We start from the raw sequence: 20715 nt of genomic DNA on the forward strand, positions 1-20715 counted from the left end.
GTAAGGAAGGAGACCACTGGGAAGATCAAAGCGTACGTAGGTGGACAATATTAAAATGTATCTCAGAGCGATAGGATGGGATGGTATGGATTGAATTGATCTGGCTCAGGATAGGGACAAGTGGAGGCCTCTTGTGAACACGGTAATGAAACTTCGGGTTCCATAAACTGCTGGGAAGTTCTTGAGTAGCTCTAGAATTGGCGGCTCCTCAAGAATGGCTCAGCTCCATGAGTAAGTAAATAAGTCCCTCAGAACTTGCCTGAAGTAACCGAGTAATACCACGTAGAATCTTAATCAGGATAACCGGTATGGACATGAAATTCCTGGAATATGAAACAGGAATACAGGCAACTCAGCAGGGACTTTCGATTCAGCTAACGCGGGGTTGGGAATGGAATTTGGATTAAGATTTTAAAGTTTTCTTCAGATGATATTCAAGCAATCAAAACGGTCATAATGTTTGATCTGATATTTGATATAGTAACATCCGACCCAGTAGACTGAATTACGTAACCGAGAGAGCGTTGAAGGGCAGCTGTCTGTACGAAAATTGAGAATGCCGTGCTTCGCCTTCATGACAATAGTTGCAGGACTGTCATTTTGTGTGTGGGGTTTGTATAATGACATGTTGTCTTATAAATAGCACTGTGAATGGTCTACCCAGAGAAAGGCGGAAAGTTTATTTCTCTGCATGCTTACTTACGTACGTAGGAGGACCAAGATATTCCCGAAATTCAGGCATATTTTTCAATAAAAAGATTAACGTGAAGAAACCAACCAATTCACCATCGAAATACTGTCCTTCTGCTTATACACATTTACTCCAGCGTTCCCACCATTGCTGGAAGCACCTCTGAAGGTCCTCTTGTAGTAAACATCTGAGACCTGCTGTCGCATTCTGTTGAATTTTCTCCTCGGGCGAAAACGCTGGCCTTTGAACCCCATCTTGAGGATACATTACCTGGGCGGTGATTGGAATCTCGGTTCTCGCCAAAAATTACTGCGCAGCTAGGGCGGTGTAACAAGGAGCTTTGTCAGTGCATAGGATCCGGCTGTTTCTCCATGGCCGACTGCAGCTTTCAATATCAGTAAACAAAATTTTGCTATTAAGTGCAGACTGCTTTATGATCAGGATTTTAGTAGTAAAAGTTTGAAGCATATACTAAAAACATTACATACTTTTATAATTTTTCTTTAGTGTATGCACTAACAGTGAACATTAAAGCCTTAATACTCGTTGTTTATTCAATCGTTATACAATTTTGACTCCTCGCCAATTTGAATAAATATAAACGTGAATATTAATATTGTTTATTACAAGAGAAAAGTTTATCACAATTTTATTTATTCAGTGTATATTAAATAAGGCACTTATTATTATCCTATTATTTGAAAATCATTAATGTTAGAATATCATACATAATTCCTTCTGCGAATCACGCCTGTCACCGCACACTATATAATTTTACAATCTTCTATGAATTAACTATTGTTCTGGTATTTATTAATTATGGTCAATTATTGGTTCCAATATTATAAATTTCCGTGCTCCGATCATAGTCAGCGGAAATCAGAAGTGAATTAAGTATTGTGTAGCTTATTACCATTTATTTCAAAGTTTCTGGTTTTCCCAACTCTCATCTGTAAATGTAAATATAAAATATACACACATGTAACATTATCAGTTTCCGTGTATGAAGGTAAATCATTGTCGTTCTACTTAGGAGAAAACTTGAGGATGCTCAGGGAAATGTTTAGACGCAAAACAGGGCAATTACCAGGAGGTCTGAGTAAACTACATAATGGAAAGCTCAACAGTACTGCTCACTGAATGTTATTGTAGCCATCAAGTCAAGAAAATACTGTTTATGGATGGGAGGTAGGTGTAGTACGCATGGGAGAATTGAATGCACATATTTTATTCGGAGAATTTAAAGTTTACAGAAAAGTTCGAAGACCTGAATGTAGATACTCTTGAAATTTACCATAAAAGTTAAAAAGTGAGGGCTCAGATTGGTTTCAGCTAGTTCAGGATTGAGCCCATTGGGAGGGCTCGTGTGAATACGATAATGAAACTTCGGGTTCCACAGGAGACTGGAATTTCCTGAACAGCTGGGAGGTTTCGAACATTTCTGACGTTAACTTTGAGTAGGCAACCTTACACAAGAAATATCCTTTGTGTTGCATCAATTTCCGGTGTGGAGATTTTAGTTTCTATTCTGTACTGAAAATATAATGGAGTAATTTTTTAATGATGGCATGAAGATATGCATCGGCAATTGAAGGATTAGGTAATTGGCTGCCGCTAAAATTTTGTTAAGAGTTCGAGGTAACCGTACCAATGACAAGCATATTATAAAATGCAGTTAGATTAATCATCCCCGAAGACTACCATCATATAGCGGAGAGGAAATTTGAACACCTAAGTGACCCGGACAGCTATGCTGGCGGGAGTATAAGCTCCTGGGAGAGCCATCCACATCAGTCAGCCAAAGGGCAGGGGCCAGACGAAGTGTAATCTCTGGTTCTCTAGGTTGGGGGTTGGGTGGGGCTAACGAAACCTCCCGAGCTAACGGAGGAGGCCCATGGAGGAAGCTAAGACTCACAGAGGGTTGTAGCGCCAGTAAAGAACAAGAATAAATAGGTAAATACTATACAGAGTAGAGAGAAATTTTGTTGTAATATAGGCTACGTTAGAGTCGCCATCTATGGGGGATCGTAATATCGGCCGGCTATGACTAACAGTGTAAAATAAATATGAAGCCACGAAATTTAGCTACATGGCTTCAGATGGCTCGACAAGTGCACTGAGTTTTCTATAGGTTCTGCGCGAATCGGGCTTGCGTGTTACCTAGGATTTGAGGTTTTCACTGCAGTGGTTATGAATAAAGTGAATAAAAGTCAATTGAAGTTTCGGAGAAACATGGAGCCTCAGTTTTCAGGGTCGAAGAAGAAGCAAAGCAAGAAACCAGTATGAGGTAGGTAGCGAATTTAATCGGGCTACAAGGCGTTGTGCCCCAGAAGAGAGGACTTTATCGTCGCATTCGTACTGCATTGTCTCAGAACTGCTTCTAGTGAGTTTTGAAAGAACACATAACGAATAGCAAAGGAGAAATTTCTTAAAAACGTACGTTTCATAAGATGGAAGAATCAGAGGGAAAATATGTCTGTTCGTCTTTCCTCCCATCAGTCTGTACCATGTTCGAAGCTACACCGAAAGTAAAAATAGACCTATGTTATATAACTAATATTATTCGAGTACGAAAAGTCCTGTAGCAGAAATTTACAGACTTAAAAGCTGAGGCAACATATGTACATTAAACACACTCTGGTTCCCCCAGTTAAAGCTGCAGCAATTTGGGTTATATATATTTTAACTTTCGTATACAGAAAACAATTATGACTACATGTATTATTTTAAAGAAACAGAAACCTTACTTTATTTTTACCATACTGATTTAAAATTAGACCAAAAGATGAGCCAGTCTTACGCAATGCAATATAAAGCTGTACCTCATAGCGTTCCATAAATCATGCAAATTCTTGTGCGTAGGATGTAAAAAGTCAACAAATCTTCTTTCAGCTTTCTCTGTGTATAAGTAGATCTTTGCAGTCACAAACCACACCGAATCCATCTGCAAGTGACCCAGATGCTCATATATATATATGTTACTGTCCCACAATTTAATTCGTTCATATTGCAGTTCATTAACCTCTGATATTATTAACCACAGGAGTTAGTTATTTGGGCCATCGAACCGTTTTTTATATATACACAGCCTCACCAATGAGGCAACTTGTTTTATTTCCGCCTTTGGTGAAATTACCTGAAGGAACCTTCGCTCTGTTGGGCTGCTAAGTAGGGATCTGTCTTGTCCACCTGAAGATGGAAATAAACCCATTACCAAATCATTACAATAGTAAATAAAAGAATTAGAAGAATGGATAAAATCCAAGTAAATAGCCTCAAACGCATAGACCTATAACTTATTTGATAAAACAGCTTTGCGATTCACTGAAAATTACCACCGAGCAGGTTATTCAAGCAGCAATGTTGCCAAGTTTTGCTGAGAAGTTACTGAGTTGGAATATCATTCACATTGCTGGCTCTCATGACTTAAAATCTTCGTGGCTTTAGACGGTATTTCATGGTGAATGGGGCAATGTTATCATATATTTAAATAGGCTACGCTCATCTCCTTGAACATGTGCACTACCTCACTATTCATGATCGTCTTCTGGCCTCCGAAGCTCTACGTGCCTAATATTTGAAGCTGAATAGAGTCAATATATTTATCTATTTCCTCTGCGTTTTTAGAGTTCACTTGACATCATGTAGTTTATTTACTCACGTATCTGTCAACAAGTACTGGAATCAGATATCACTCTACGACTTCGAAATTTAAATGCTGATAACGAGTAAACTCATACAAAAATAATTCCAGATTCCGACTGCAATGTGTTTATTATTGATTAGTGACTCTAACAAAATTAGAATGATCAACTCAAGGAGGATGAGGTGGGCAGGTCGTATAGCACGAATGGGGGAGACGAGGAATGCCTATAGTATATTGGTGGGAAAGTCTTAAGGAAGGAGACCACTGGGAAGATCAAGGCGTACGTGGGTGGACAATATTAGAATGGATCTTACAGAGATAGGATGGGATGGTATGGATTGGATAGATCTGGCTCAGGATAGGGACCAGTGGATGGCTCTTGTGAACACGGTAATGAACCTTCGGGTTCCATAAAATGCCGGGAAATTCTTGAGTAGCTGCAGAATTGGTGGCTCCTCCAGAAGGGCTCAGCTCCATGAGTAAGTAAGTAAGTGAATCTAACAAACTGGGAATTTAAAAAAATTTATATATCTTTACCAAGAAGATAAGAGAAGCGCTGCGTTTATTGCTCTCTTAAAATCTGATCATGGGAAAGTTGAGGATAAACCTTAAGGGATTCCGACTACTGGAGATAATTAACAATTTAATGTGTATGGTTAGTATATGTACCCTCTACTTTACCAATAAAATGCTTTATATTTTGCCCATAGAGTATATTTACACCTTTCACAAAGTTCTCGGAATAAAGAGTGATTATTTCCATGAACAGTATAAATGGATTGGTCCTTGTAATGGAGACGCATTGTGAAGAGTTACGTCCTCTGGGGTATAACGCCGTACAGTCCGGTGGAAATTTAACTGATATTTCGGAAGAACATGCTGCCCGGCGTTGTATCCTAAAGAAACAAGACTCCTCATAATCACCGCTGTGCGAATTTCAAATCCTATATGACCCAATGGTCGGTCACGGTAATCGAGCGGTCTAAGGCATGTACTGTCTTCAATGGCATGGAAGCCGGGATCGTGGGCTCGGATCCCACTCAGGGCATAGATGTTTAGTTTGTGTGTGTGCGTTTTTCTGTGTTTGTGTACAGATAGAGGCCTTGCGACGAGCTGATCACCCGCCCAAGGAGTCCTACCGAATGTGTAAGATCAAGAAAAACCGAAGTGAACGGAGACGTTCATGGTGGTAGGCCTAGGCCCACTGGGGCTGTAGTGCCAAAGAAAAAAAAATGACCCAATGAACTTCGTGTTTTGGAAAAACTGAATTTATGGATATTATTTATATAAAATTCATGATTCAGATGGATAAAATATTATAACTTCTGCAGATGCTTTCAATTTAACTCAATTATGCTATATAATTAGTTACACGATGTGTATATGACAGAAATTCGGGTGGTTCATGATGTATTCGTTATAAGTTTGCCGTTGTCTGCTGTGAAGCTTAAACAGAAATGTAAAGAGGTCTTTTAGAAATAAAAAGGAAGCCAAGCTGTGAAGCTGCTTCAGAGTTCCTGAAATATTTATGATCATATGGCTGCATTTTGGCATCTTCATAGACTGGTAACATATACAACCTAATGGCAACACTAATGTGGCCTGTACGCTTCCAAAAGCAACAATCTCTCATCAAAGGACACACCAGACGCCTATTCCTACAGTGAAGATGAAGTACGCTTGTACCTATCTATTTATATTTTATTTATTTGCTTTAATAATAAAAGAGTGGGAGGGGAGATACGAGTGCTCATTTATACAGGACACATCGGATTGGCTGCAGGATCTGCCGCTTCTTTTTCGATGTAAATAAACCGACAATTTCCTCAGAGACTCTGATGGGGCGTCCGTTGACTTTAGAGAAACGGTAATCACTTAATATTTTGGAGGGGGTCTTGTAGCAAGAAGATTGAGCTAAGTGGCGTCTTGTGCTGACTCTAGAAATTTGTACTTATTGTGCGGTCTTTGTGCAACTAACGCATGCACAGTAATGAATCTGGCAGTTTCGGGAAATATACATAGGCTAGAAATCTGCTTCGTTTTTCAGGCTGCAACATTCATGTACTATGTGCCCTCCGGTAAAGATTATCGATTTTGTTACGAGATTCAGACGAAAACGTAGAATAGATATTCCAGAATTAAATCTTAAAAGGGTGAAAACAAAGAAATGTACTGGCCTAAAAAAGTGAAGCTATCCCTGTAAGAGACCATGAAGGCCCATAGGGTTGTGAGACGTTGAGGGTCCCACATTTTCTAGACAAACGGCTCATAGATGGCTGTAAGGTTGTCAGCCTTACGCGCCGGTCGCCCTTTACCCCCAGTAACATTCCAAGAATATTCCTCTTACTCATTTCTGTTGGAGGCTGAGTCTACCCCAGGTCATATTGCGTCTGGAAGAATTAGGTCAATTGAAAAAATCCAATGACCTCATCGGGACATGAACCCCCGACCTTCTGGCTTTTAGCAAGTGCCTCAACCAACTACGCTACCGCGTGCTGGCCTAAAGCATCTTCAAAGATTTTCTTCACTCCTGAAATAATTTTATCATGATTTCCAGATTCAGTACCGTATAGCAATTTTATATGTATAGTATTACGGTTAATCTATTGTAGTATGTAGACTCGTTGCTAAGTAATGACTCTGTAAACAGCGTCTGTTGCTAAGCAACAGATTTCTAACACGCCCCAATGGACTAACTAGGAAGAAATATTCTCTGCGCAGTCCTTGCGACAGCTGCGTGACACAACAGTAGAAATGTTGGAAGCCGTGTTTCCTATGCAGTACGTGATGAGGTGATATAAGCAGAACATGTCTATAAAGTAGTTAGTTGTGAGACATTCGCCAGCCAGTAAGGAAGTGAACACGGAAGTTGAAGGAGCTACGACGTTTGAAGCCGTTACCAGATGAAAACCGGTGAAGATAACAGCAGGTTAAGAAGATTTAGTGCGTGCTGTAGTGAATTGTAGAGTGTGTGAATTACCGATAGCTCTATAGTTACTTGTAGTAACGATCTGTAAGTGCTCAATAAATCCAACTACAAATAGTCACCCATACACGTGATAGCATATAATGTTTATGATAAGTGTATCCTGAACAGGTTCATAATTCCTTCTGTTTACCAAATATTATTACGATAATCATACGAGAGAGTAATATTAAAGTGAATCTTGATAAAGAATGTGTAGTTATGGGCTCACTTCGTGTTGGTCAGTTCAGAAACAGTGGCTGCGTGTTGAGAAAGAATTAATGATACTGTGTTTCAATAAAAATATCATGACATTTCATTTCCCGGGCGAGCACTGGCTACTCAAAGACTGTTCTCTTTTTTTCACTGTCTCTATGTTCATTTATTGGTCTCATAGGTTACGGTAACATCGTTCCTGCGACATTCGGGGGACGGGCGTTCTGCATTCTGTTTGCGCTGGTAGGTATACCTCTGACGCTGAGCGTCATAGCATCAATGGGCCACATCTTCGCGACAGCCGTGTCATCTCTGCACGCACGCATGAGGAAGCACCTTCCGCCTGCGCCCGCCGTCTTTCTGAGTGTCAACACAGCGGCGCGTCGGTCCCTCACCGCAGCTGCCGCAGTCGTGTTCCTCTTCCTGTATCTAGCAGCGGGTGCTGGGCTCTTCATGCTCTGGGAGGAGGACTGGAGCTTTTTCGAGGGTTTCTACTTTTGCTTCGTCACCATGACTACCATAGGCTTCGGTGACCTTGTGCCAAGTACGTACTAGTATTACAGCTGGGCAAAGACAGTGTACCATCCGATAAACTTAGTTCTTTTTTAGTTTCGTGGGGTGGTGAGACTGAGGTCACTTGGTACGTCGGCCACTAATTGGCCTATTGTACCAGCCCCGGATGATGATGATGATGATGATGATGATGATGAATGTAGAGCAGTCGGTGGAATGACAATTGGCAGGGGAAACCGAAGTACTCGGAGGAAACCCACTCCAGTGACATTTTGTCCACCACCCATCCCACATGACCAGAACTAGCCTCGAACCCGGGCCACCGAGGTGGGAAGCCGGCGACTAACCGCCTGAGCTATGGAACGGTCAACTGCTAAGCTTTATGAAATATTGTGCTGGAGCTTCGTGTTGTTTTGTACCATCGGTATCACAAACTCCCCTGAAACACATCTGCTTACAGTTACACTGTTTGCATGCACCTTCATTAGGCGGCATGCTTGGGTCTATTCGGCCATCGTCAGGTTAGGCAACAAATTATCCTGTAGCTGCTATGTGGGTCAGTGTTTAAATTACTGCTGCATGCGCATGTACGAGTTTTGAGATATCAACTTTGCGTATTTTCGTATTAAGTTTTCTTGTAGGCAACTCATACTCTACCTGCACAAAACGCAACACACCATTCCAGTACAAAGTTTCATACATTACTCTAAATGAAAAAGTTCTTAAATACATGAATTTTAAGCGAGAGCTGCTATTTTGCAAATCCCACAAACATTTTGACAAAACTGCTCAGAAGCAAACGTAATACCAAAATACGCGAAGTTGAAAACTCAAAAATCTCATCTAGACGTAATATTTTTCTCTCTCACTCCAATTTTTGGAACATAGGGTTGATTTCTCAGTTTAATTGATAATTTTTTATAGACGGTAGGACTTCTTGGACTGTACTTAAACATAGGACAATACAAACACAGAATACACGCATACACATACCAAACATCCATGCCTTGTGTGGGATTTGAACCTACGATCCCTGCTTCCGAGCGAGCGAAGACAGTACATGCCCTAGGCCGCTCGGCTACCGTGACCGGCACACAATAATACAGATGCAAGAATCTTCCATTGCAGCAGTGCAAGGAGCCTGATGATGGTCGAACTGTCCGAAATACGTTGCTTAGCAGAGGAGTTGTATGCAATTAGCGCCATTGTGCACAATTGTGTCTGACGGAGCCGCATAAAAACCACTAGATTTTATGCCTTTTAAAAGTACACACAACTTCGATCGCTTATGATCACACTGTAAACTGTAACTTACTTTGTTAACTACTTTCTAGAATTCTGGAATAGAAAAGTGGTCCATGTGTATGGCAATAGCTTAAATGCCGCTCCAGGTGACAAAATTTTCCTCGCAAATTAAAAACATTTCAACGTTCTCAGATTTAGTGAAAAGTAATAACAAGGGGCACCCTGACTCTGTGTCAAAATTTGTCATTATATTGTAATGCTGAAATTAGCAATCAAAGAAAGAGCAACAAAATTACGGTTCCGTTCTCTCAAGGCGAGAAAAAAATCATTGTTCATGGAATATGTATTGATGGGGGAAATACTTGTTCTATTCTAAATATAATGGCAGACCATGAGCACCTGCTATCAAAATATGCAAATGAGGCATGATGGGAAATGTCAGAAACGACAGTTTTTAAGTCAATATACAATTTTAAGGCTTGTCTTATAAATGTAAGCAATAAGTATTTCCCACATTTCTTTTCTCAGATCTATAGAAATATTAGAAACATACATTTCAGACATCATTCTATTCACAGTCTTGTATTCACTCAGGACCAAAACTTTCCTACCTAAGCTGTAGACAATTTCCCTCACGAATCATATAATGTAAAGGCCGTTACTGCGGCAAGCACTGGCTATATCTTTTACCTATTTTGTTTCGATGTACCAAACTTTATTTGTGCTATTTGTTCTGCTTGTTCTTATTTACAAGTACAAATAAAAATTAGACGGTGAAATAGAAATATAATATCCCAGCGCCGTATCATTAGCCTGCACTTCTATTTGCCTTTGTGTGAATTTTGAAATTATGTTGCATACAGGAAGGATTTTGATAAAATTGGATTTTGAAATCTACTGTAAAAGTCTGCACTGCATTTGATGACTTGTATCAGCCTATTATAACCCATAAGTTGCACGAAGCTCAAATCGAATTTCCATAAAATGAAGAGTGTATAAATTAAGGGGTGCATCTCACAATATCTGCTACCCTTATAGGAAATATTCTTTTTATACTTCGTATATTTATGGACTAAAGACAGGAACTTTACTCTCATGTAACATTCACTGTCGAGACTGTTTTGATTAGAAATGGAAAATATTCTCCCCACAGCCTAGGGGGATGCGTATGTAATTGAAAGTCATACAATATAATAACACCTCTTTCGTTGGAAATCTGAGGCCAAAATTCCAGAATGCCATGAAGTATCCGTTTGAAAGGAAGTTCTTCGTGAAATATGAGAAACAGCACGCGAACGCGCAAATTTGGAATATCTTGTAGAATGTGTAGCATTTCGATTCATGCGCTTGATGATGCCTTCCCACGAAGTCTGTAATATTGAAATGCGTAACTCAGAACTTCGCCTACAAGAGGCTGTCGCTCGGTCGGTATAGTTCGCTTGCGGACTAAAAACGAAGGAGTTTATTTTTTTTTACGAGTAATAACTCAGAACAGATCGTAAAAGTCGTAGAGCTTCATAATGCGCTTGTCCTGTTTGAGAGCATTTGACGCTATCATTATTGTTTGCCCACTAAAGAGAAGAACATACCGATGTTCTGTCCTTCCAGAGAAACCCAAGTACATGCTGCTGTGCACGCTGTATATCCTGGTGGGGCTGGCCCTCACGTCTACCATCATTGAGCTGGTGAGGAGACAATATGCCCAGTCCTGGCGCAGGCTGCAGGCTCTCTCAGGGCCTCTGGCTGACACTCTCAGACGGCTCGGCGAAAGCGCTGGGGGCGGTATAGATGTCACAGCCCTGCAGAAGATGCTTACTATAGTCAGCGTTCCCCGGCGGGTGCAGGTACAGGATTGTGGTCTGATTTGTGTGATAGTCAATATGTGAAATCTGAACTTAGTGGAAGCAATATGGTGGAGAAAATCATAATACAGAAAAAATCCCTTGGCAACACAAGATTTTATTAAATTGTATGAATATTGTATGGGACAGTATGCGTTATATTTGAGATCACAAATACCCCGCGTTTCGTGAGTTGTTTCATCTCTTGTCTTTAAATGATTTATTGTCTTTTACTAATAAATTTATAATCCTTCTACACATATATAACTGAAATATAACTGTGAGATAAAAGTCCTGAAATTAAGAAATTCCGTGTTGCCATAGCAAGATTACCGATCGTTAACACATAGCACGAACAAGTTATCTAAGAAGTCACAACCGAGCAAGCAGCCATTTCTTGCAGTGTGTCGTGTCGTTAGGTGAGTATTGATAATGTTTTGATGTGAATATGTGAAGTAAAGTCAGCATCCATCACGAAATGTGATTCAGTTTATGAAGCTCTGGAAAGTTTCTTTCCGTTTCAAAGCATGCACTTACAAGGTTACATATAAACCAGTCCAACAGAATCGTACCGAGGGCTCTAGTCTGAAATAAACGGCATAACCTAAGTGTATGTTAGGTTTATGCAGATAATACGAGAGCTTAAATTTACACGTCCGTGAAGATCATAGATTTCAGCAAAATCTATGTATGCCTCCTGTTAATTGCGACTTATTATGCAAAAAGGGCCGCGTCATAGCTCAAGCGGTTAGTCGCTGGCTTCCCACCGCTGCGGCCCGGGTTCGATCCCGGGTCTGGTCAAGTGGGATTTGTGGTGGACAAAGTGGCGCTGGGGCAGGTTTTCTACGAGTCCTTCGGTTTCCCCTGCCAATCTTCATTCCACCAGTTGCTCCACAATCACCCTCACCTATCATCTGGGGCTGGTACAATAGGCCAGAAGTGGCCGCAGTACAAGGGACTTAGTCCCACCCCACTAGCAATAAAAAAAATTATGCAACAAAATAATACGATCGTTTGTGGTGTATTTTCATGTCCGATAACATTAGTCACAGCGACAGTGGACCGTAATACGAAGTAAAACTCCACGAAGTGAAACTCCACTGGAAAAGTATCTTCGCCTAAGGCCTGTATAGAATTTGGTCTTCATTTATTTTGTTTGTCTCAAGATTGTTAGTAACTTCTTCTCTGATATGTTCGACATACACGTGTAGTTTCTCCCTGACCCTAAAATCAATTTATTAATGCAGTGCCTAGAATCAATTGCAGATATAGAGTTTTCTTGCATATACTTAATAAGTGTCGCTTATGAATAGCAACAATGCTATAACCTAAATGACACAACCTGTAAAGTATAATACCCGTGAATTTTTCACGACAACAGCACTTTTTCATATATGTGTGTTAACAATATGGGAGAGTAAAACTAATGTAAAGTACAATTCGCACCACTTTCGGTGCGAATTCGCGGGAATGCCGACGGAAGTGTCGCGCTGCTGTTTATACATTCATTCATTCATCTGTAATCTGTCAAGACGACAGGTCCACAGTCTCTTCCAAAACAGTTCTTCCACTTGATGCGATCTAGGGCTTTCTCCTTCAAATGAAAATATCCTCTTCTGTCCCCAAGGTCATCCAGCATCTTCGTACGTCTTCTTCCTCGTATTCTGGTCACTTCTATCCACCCCTCTATCTTTCCTTTAATAACTTCTTTTAGAAGGCAATTACCGCGTAAGATACGTATGACCAATTCAATTAGCCTCCCGTTTTCTTATTTCGTGTAGGATATTCCTCTGCTCACTGACTCTAAATAACACTTCTTCATTTCTCACATAATCGGTCCAACTGATCTTCTCCATCCTTCTCCAACACCACATTTCGAAGCTTTCCAGGTGTTTGTGATCTACTGCCCTAAGTGTCCAAGTTTCTGCCCCATACAAAGCATACATACATACGCACGCTGATTGCAGAATCTGATAACGGATGGGACGGAACATTGTAGTCATACTCAGAATTAATGGAGTTTTGGGTTTTGTCCATCATATGGTATTCCAAAAACTAGAAGCTACAACGTTTCGGAAAATTGATCTTTCTGTCCTCAGGTAAGGGGAGAGAGAAATATGCTCTGTCAGGTGGCTTAGAGAGAGGCAACCTCAGTCAGACCGGACGATGGACAGAGTCCAAAAGCCAAGTAATTCTGAGCATTATACATCAACGCCAGAACCCTTTACAATATAGCCATACTCATAGTATTAACTACATTTGCCTCGCCAGAACTTAAAAGTTATTGAGTTTATGTAAGCCGTAAAATTTTATTATGTGCACGAAAAATAATGCACGTGCATTGATATTGTATTCTAAATATATTTTATGCCCTCATTCCATAATAACATTCATGAATGCAAAAATTTATCCCTCATATTTAAAGATGTCCCTATGCTAGTTGCCAATAAATGAACAAACAATGTCAGTGGCGTTCACATATCGAGTGTACGTGAGACAGTTACAGTTCTCGACTCGTGTTTCGTGTTCACAGTCTGGCGAATCGGGCGCTAAGGAGCGCCGAGAGTGGGAAGAAGCGATGGCAGCAGTCCTGAGGGACATTGCATCGAGTCCAAAGAAGCAACCCCCACCTGTCGTGCAGATAGTGATCTACGAGTCCTCGGTGTGATGCCAGATGACTACCACATTATCGTCGAATTCCTCAGTACGCGTACACTGACAGGATGGGTGTGCAATGCGGAAAATATGCTCGGGATGGACTGGAATATTTTCGAATTGTGTATGCTGCACGGATTCTAATCCTAAATACAGTTTATTCTTTGTTATCCTAAAGGGCCTGTAGTAGGAACCCCTTCAAGCGACGGCAGAACTGAAGAGGACATCGATGGGAGTCAGAAGTGCGCCCAGAAAGTAACACTCACTTTTGTCAGTCTGAAGCAGAATGTCGAGTGTGACGGAAGCAGCATGCAACTCGGCATGTCATAGAAGTCGCTATCAAACTTTTGCTTCCTGATTTTATAGGTGTATCATAAATCATTTACATCCATTCTTATATTATCCAGAAATGATCCTCAAAGGTCTTTGTTCCCGAAGCCAAGATGAAAAGCCATATTGAAACCTATTTTGGTCTCAGAACATTTCGGACATCATTTGTGAACTAAGTTATGGCAAGGACCTCCAAAAAAAGGCATCGAGATTGAACGAGATTCTTTGATGATTTTAACACGATTCTAAAACACGGCGATATTTTGTTGTTGTGTTAATGTGCAGGCTATCAGAGTTGACGGTCAAGGAACGCTCCTTATGAGGGAAAGGAAATTGAGATTTGTACTAAGAACTGCAAGAAACTAACTAATTTTGTTATATGAACTGTAGCATGAGCCAAAAACTTTCAGTCTAGTCTTCTGCTAAACAAGAAGCTTATCTGACTATTGGGCAGAATGTACAGTATATTGCAGACATTTGAACGCACGGTTCCCATCTGTACGCGAATTCTGGCACACTGCACCATGACTGGAACTTTCCGGGATCAAAGAATAATTACTAGGTCCCCTTCTGGTTCTGAAAAACGGGGAAGGGAGGTTAATGAACATAAGTCTACTTTCCGACTGTGAGTAATTGCATTAACACGACGTCATAACACAAATTAATCATCATTCTTTAAGATTACAAATTGTTTTGCACCCTGCCAGGCCATATCATCGAGCTTTTGATACGCCTGTGCTTACCTGAGTCTTTAAATAATTAATAAATTATTCAGTGACACTGTTTATATTACGAAGACAAAGCGAGTATATTGAATCATCAGTTGGTAACGATTTGGAAGGAATCGATCACAGCCAACTTGAAAATACTATCCAGGAATTCGCCTGAGCAAAATCACTAAACTTCTGTCTTCACAGCCGGAATAGAGAACAGACGTTTCCTTCCGGTTTTTTGTAGGTTACGGGAGGGGTCGTTAGCATTTCTGTAATACAGCTAGAAGTCTTTAATATATAGCGGCTACCATTTGAATCCACCGAAAACAGAAGAGTGTTAAACAAGATTATCACTAATTTCGCATCTGTCATTGTCACATTAAGACGTGTTACGAAACATTGTTTCACCTACTTTCACATGCCTACGTAAAAAATAATATGTTATTTTCCTAGAAAGCATCATTAATGGTTATAATGTGAAACCTAAACATTTATAGCTAATCTGCCCTAATCCCTTCATACAATAGAAAACATCACTTGCTTTGAAACCTTGTAAGAACAAAGAAGATATTATTATAAATATTTTAACATACTCGCTACTGCCAAAATCCCTTTCGAAAGCATTTGCCTGTAAGAATAATTTCCCTACAGATGACGGGGCTTTAAAAACTGTAAAAATTCTATGGGTGATGATTCCCCCAAATAGCTGTCACTTGTTATATTTGGAACTGACGGTCTCTTGGTTAGGGCACTAACCAAGCAGAAAACAGGTCCAGAGTTCAAGCCTCTAAACGTCGTGCAGGCTTATATAAAAGTGCTTCGATCTATATTCCCGGCAATTTTGAATATAATACTGAGTAACCAACAGTATCTGTTCTAAAAGATCCATATTATCAAATTGCAATTCTCGTGCAAACATTTATGAATTTCAGAATTTGAGGACCAACGTATTAAGATTCATATATTGAATTAAATGAACGTTTGTTTTATTGAAATGTAAGAAATTAATTACACTGAAAGTTGAAGCGCAATTTTTTTAACTACTTCGACGAAACTTTTGCTTGATTTCTTAATTTCAGTAGAGCCAGCATGTACAGAGTTTCATCAGGCTGAAGAGAAGCACTGCTGTAAACACACAAATTGAAGAACAAACGCACGTTTCTAGTATTATAATCGCAACAAAATGTTGTAGAGTCCGCTTTCTCGTAGTTCAGTCTGACAGATCCATTTTTGCTCTATTATTGAACATTTCACACAGAATAAGCGAAACTTATTTTCAAGAAATTACCTACCATATATCGCCAATTATTCCCCTGGTAAATAATGTAGCGAATATACGAAGGATGTCCGGGAAGTAAAGATACGAAGTCCAGAAAATATTTGCAAAGCGTTTATTTAGGGATTCAATTGTAGCGCTTTTACAATATACCTTTATTTCCTTTTGAACATAGTCACCATTGATCGCGATGCGCTTAGTGGGTCTGGGAAAGAGATTTTTATTCCAGCGTCGTAGAAATTTCCCGCCTGCTCTCTTAGAACCTGAGAACATTTCTTGACACTTCTGGACATTGCTCTTCAAGTTATCGATGGTTAAACCTCTGTCAGCACAAAGGTTTTCATCAAATTTTCTACGATTTCATCAGTGACGATGGATGACCTTCAACTCCTTATTTTATCTTGAATATCACTTCTTACCTCTTCAAATTCATGATAAAATTTTGTCACGTTTTGCCTGTTCATAACATCTTCAGCGTAAACAGAAACAAGTTGGCGATGAATTTCAGCAGCAGTTTCCCATTTCTCATGAAGAATTCGAATTACTGCACGAACCTCACATTTGGCGGGATTTTGAATTGACACAGCCATTTTAAACACACACTGCGAGCAAAACGTTGCCGTGACTGTGGCCGTGAACTTAGCCTTGTCATACGTTTCCTATCTCACACGGAAGTATGCCATTTCTGAGGAATAAAAATCCCTTGCACTTTTACTGGATTGGTATCTTTACTTTCCGAATGTCCCTCGTAGTTACTACAGACCTCTTGCCCATGTACAATATAATATTTGTGTAATAAAATTCGTATATCAAGAAACGCTTATCATTATATAAAGACCTCAAATTCATATCTTTGATACCATATTTCCTTCTTTTTTTTAATTGAGGCATAGGCATGCCACACCCTACCTCGTATTCAGCCCGCATGAGGTTTTCTTCGATTTACAGACGTTTCTGTTTCGATTGACCTTCCAAGCCTTGTCGCTTTCTGCTAATTACTATAATATTAACAGGCGATAAAACAGTGTTAAACATCTTGTGTTCCTCAGTTTCCAGCAAATTAGTCGCCAGTCAGCAAGGCTGGGAATAGTCTTTGGCGCCAGTAGAGATCACCTACTTAATTGCAGAACTTCTTTGCAAAGAAGCTATGGCCTTCGCTTTGAGACGTCATAACAATTCGTGTTGTTCATTCTTCGGATTAATTTGATGATCTGGTGTGTCTGCTTAGAAAGTAATAGACATTTCCACCCTTGCCAGTCACTCACTGTAAACTATTTTAAGTCGCCTAGTCACACTCTCCGTCATTCATTCGTGCAGCCATGCAATCAGTCAAATAGTTGCGTTTACTTTACTTTTATTTTTAGTTATTTTATTCCGGTTTTAGTTTGAGGTCAGCTACAACCAGACGCTCAATCAAAGCGACCGTCTCTCTCTATATACAGATGTTCAGTATTTATTCATTTGACGAGAAATTACAGGTAAAGTAACCGGGCCTGTTCTAAATAGAACTTCATCACCGTTGACAAAAGAGGGCCGTGACCACAGAGAGTGATGATGGAACCAAGAGAGGGCCAGTTTATGTTTCTATGGTGCTGAAAGCGTTACAGGAAGCCAATGTTTGTAAGCAAAGCGCTCCTGTGATTGGATCCAGGGAAAGGATTAATTTGGGAACTCCTAGCATTGGTACTAAATTACTCGTAAATGGCGACCTACGATTCAGAATCGATATCTGTTGGTTTGTAGGATTTAAACAACGCCGTTCAACTGCTGAAGTTATTTATACAATCATATGAGAAGATGATTAGGCATATTTACTGTGTAGAAGGGAAAATGGTCCTTGAAATATCTTCTTTGTCACCAGCAACCAAGAAAGACTCCAACAACACTTATGACAGAAAAGTTGTTGCTGTGTTCAGTTCAGCACTTCACCATGAAGACACGCATAAGGGAATTTCCTGTGCCTCATTAGACCCCTCACCATGAACACGTATGGCGAATGGAAATACAGTTCCACGAATTCTTAACCTTGGTACTGGACAGAGGTTAGTGGTCAGTTTCAAGCCTCGGCAGCTTTGCTGTAGTAGCCACTGGGTTGGAGGCTGGGTGGGCTGCGCTGGGAAGAAGAGAACAATCTCTTACCTCTAATGGGAAACGAACCCGATTCCTCGATTGTACATCCCGTAACTCAGTTGCTATAGAGACTAAGCTGAATAAATGGTGACCTTGGAAAACAAACAAGGTTTTAAGTACAAACTCGTTTTTCATTAACATCACTGTCATTGTCATCAACAAAATACTGACGTAATATTTTTCGTTGTAAATGTTTTGGTGGACAGAGTTCAATGATAAGACATTGTAAAACCGTTTCTGGCCCCGCAAAAAAAAAACACATTTGAAGTACAGAAATCAGAAGGCTCATGGTGCTTAGGGAAAGGTGCTTGGTTTGTTCTGATAATCACATGAACAAAACCCGTAAGCTCTGTTTGGAAAATGTCTTGTTACTAACATTACGAGAAACGTTACACAGAATTACCAGCCTCTTATGAAAGCATTAGCAACCCAAAAAGAGAAAGTAAGATAATCTAGGGGCAAAAAAATGTCAATTTGATCATAGTAAATTATATACACTTTATTTGTGTCGGTGGAGAGGTAATATATTTTTCTGAATAAACTGTGTGATGACTAATTTCTCACAATCCTTCTTCCTAACGTACCGAATATACTTGTAACAATTACATGTGCTTTTTCCAAATCTTTTTTCAGTTCTGTTTAGTTAGTCAGTCCCTTTATTTCCCCTCTTCCTGTGGGCTGCACTTGGCCAGGGCCCATGAGGCAGCTGTTTTCCATCTACTGACGGCAAGGCATGAGTGGAGAAACTTACTGCGCGATCTGAAGTGCTCACAGCGGTCATTGTGACGATTGCTGTATTCTGGGATGTGACGCCGTGTAATCTGGTAAATCGCTGTCGATGTTTCGGGAGAAACTTCAGGGAAGCAGAGCAAATTCAAAGTCACGTTGCATCCGACGGTCAGTCAGTCAGCCCGTCTTGTTATCGAGCCCCGTCTGGGGCTCATGACCACATATTAGTTACTGATACACAGGTATAGTTTTGCCATGTTAGGCACCCTCTCTGACGAGAAGACAGGTCTGTCATTCCTCACAGTCATTTTTTATTGCTAGTGGGGTGGGACTAAGTCCCTTGTACTGCGTCCACTTCTGGCCTATTGTACCAGCCCAAGATGATAGGTGAGGGTGATTGTGGAGCAGTTGGTGGAATGAAGATTGGCAGGGGAACCGGAGTACTCGGAGAAAACCTGCCCTAGCGCCATTTTGTCCACCATAAATCGCACTTGACCAGAACCGGGTTTGAACCCGGGCCGCCGCGGTGGGAAGCCAGCGACTAACCGCTTGAGCCATGGCACGGCCATTTCCTCAGCGTCACAATCAGCGGTAATAAGTCAATTTTCAGTATGTACATACTATTTACAATTTAAATGTTATTACATGGTATAAAAATATGTCAATACGTGTATATATATATACCGACTGAAGACAGAAGATCATTCAATATTTTATGTAGCTCAGGCTACAACGGTATCCTATTCACTTGAACGGTCGTAAATTTGATCGCCGCCAAGTTCGATCCTCTTATATTTTCTGTGTCGAAGTTCGCCTTACCCAGTATTGCGAACATTTGCAGTTTACTAATTTGTATGACTTCTGCTTGTTTCCTGCGAGAAAGTGATCCTGATTGAGGAAGGAAGGACCAGGACAGGAGGTGTGGGTGGACCAATAGGAGACGGACTGAGAAATGTACCGAGGGAAATTGTACGGGGAGCAAGAGAAATTCAGAGGGAGGGAATAGGTGAAATGAATGAGATGAACAGAAATAGAAATAATAGGATAATGCAGTTTAGGCTCGTGGAATTATCAAAAATCATAACATGCGGTAAGAATTACTTTAGAAGCACTACCACTTCTCTTGATTCTGAAATAATATCATTACTTTCGCGGATTTAATTCCCATGCGCGAAATACAGAAACCGAACTTTTTGTATGATCACCTACGCGTAAAAACCTGCATAAATACAAGTATATCTACTGTACATTCTTGTATGAGACAGTGGTATATAAACAAACACATTTTTTAAGCAGAAGAAGAAGCTCTCGAGCGTATCCTTTCTTTCGTCGGATCACTCACGTATTCAAAACGGCCTCCGTTTTTCCACTCTACATCTGTGAGTAATAAACTGGTAAGTTGTATAAACATGTTGTCATTTCACGGCAAATTAATTTAAAAGCGTATAGTTTCTTTCCTCGGCTGTCCTGCTTGTTAAATCACAGCATGAAATTTTCCATTCTGTGTCTGCACACCGAAAAGTACACTCGTCCTCATAAATTAAGGATAAAGCTGACCCGTGTACAAACAAAACTTTGGTGTGCATGTTTCGGCTTGAAATAACTTCCGGGTACCGTACCAAACAACTTACGGTGACTGTGACATTGGTCAGGTTTTGCAATGAAAATTTATATTATGGAACAGAATAAAATTATATTTCAAGCTTAAATTTTGGTTTTTATATAAATTATACAAAATTATATGCCAGTCATCGTTAAATAATTG

The 20715-nt window shown here is 40.2% G+C and overlaps 1 protein-coding gene and 1 long non-coding RNA gene across 2 annotated transcripts in view; one reads left to right on the top strand and one right to left on the bottom strand.

The window, feature by feature from the left end:
- The window catches only part of LOC111871415 (potassium channel subfamily K member 1), a 51799-nt gene extending 33103 nt beyond the window's left edge, over nt 1–18696 (top strand). Inside the window, exons 3-5 of the mRNA XM_023864512.2 lie at nt 7700–8062; nt 10885–11120; nt 13651–18696. Of these exons, the coding sequence (XP_023720280.1) occupies nt 7700–8062; nt 10885–11120; nt 13651–13785 (734 nt within the window). The 3' untranslated portion in view covers nt 13786–18696. The remainder of the gene's footprint in view (nt 1–7699; nt 8063–10884; nt 11121–13650) is intronic.
- Nucleotides 1292–10951, bottom strand: LOC111871422. Its single transcript, XR_002844020.2, has 2 exons — nt 10866–10951; nt 1292–3880 (listed from the first exon to the last, which is right to left on the bottom strand). It is a non-coding gene; the product is annotated as an uncharacterized LOC111871422 (long non-coding RNA).
- Nucleotides 18697–20715: the final 2019 nt, after the last annotated feature.

Source organism: Cryptotermes secundus, unplaced genomic scaffold, assembly GCF_002891405.2.
Source record: "Cryptotermes secundus unplaced genomic scaffold, Csec_1.0 scaffold152, whole genome shotgun sequence".
Classification (NCBI taxonomy): Eukaryota; Metazoa; Arthropoda; class Insecta; order Blattodea; family Kalotermitidae; genus Cryptotermes; species Cryptotermes secundus.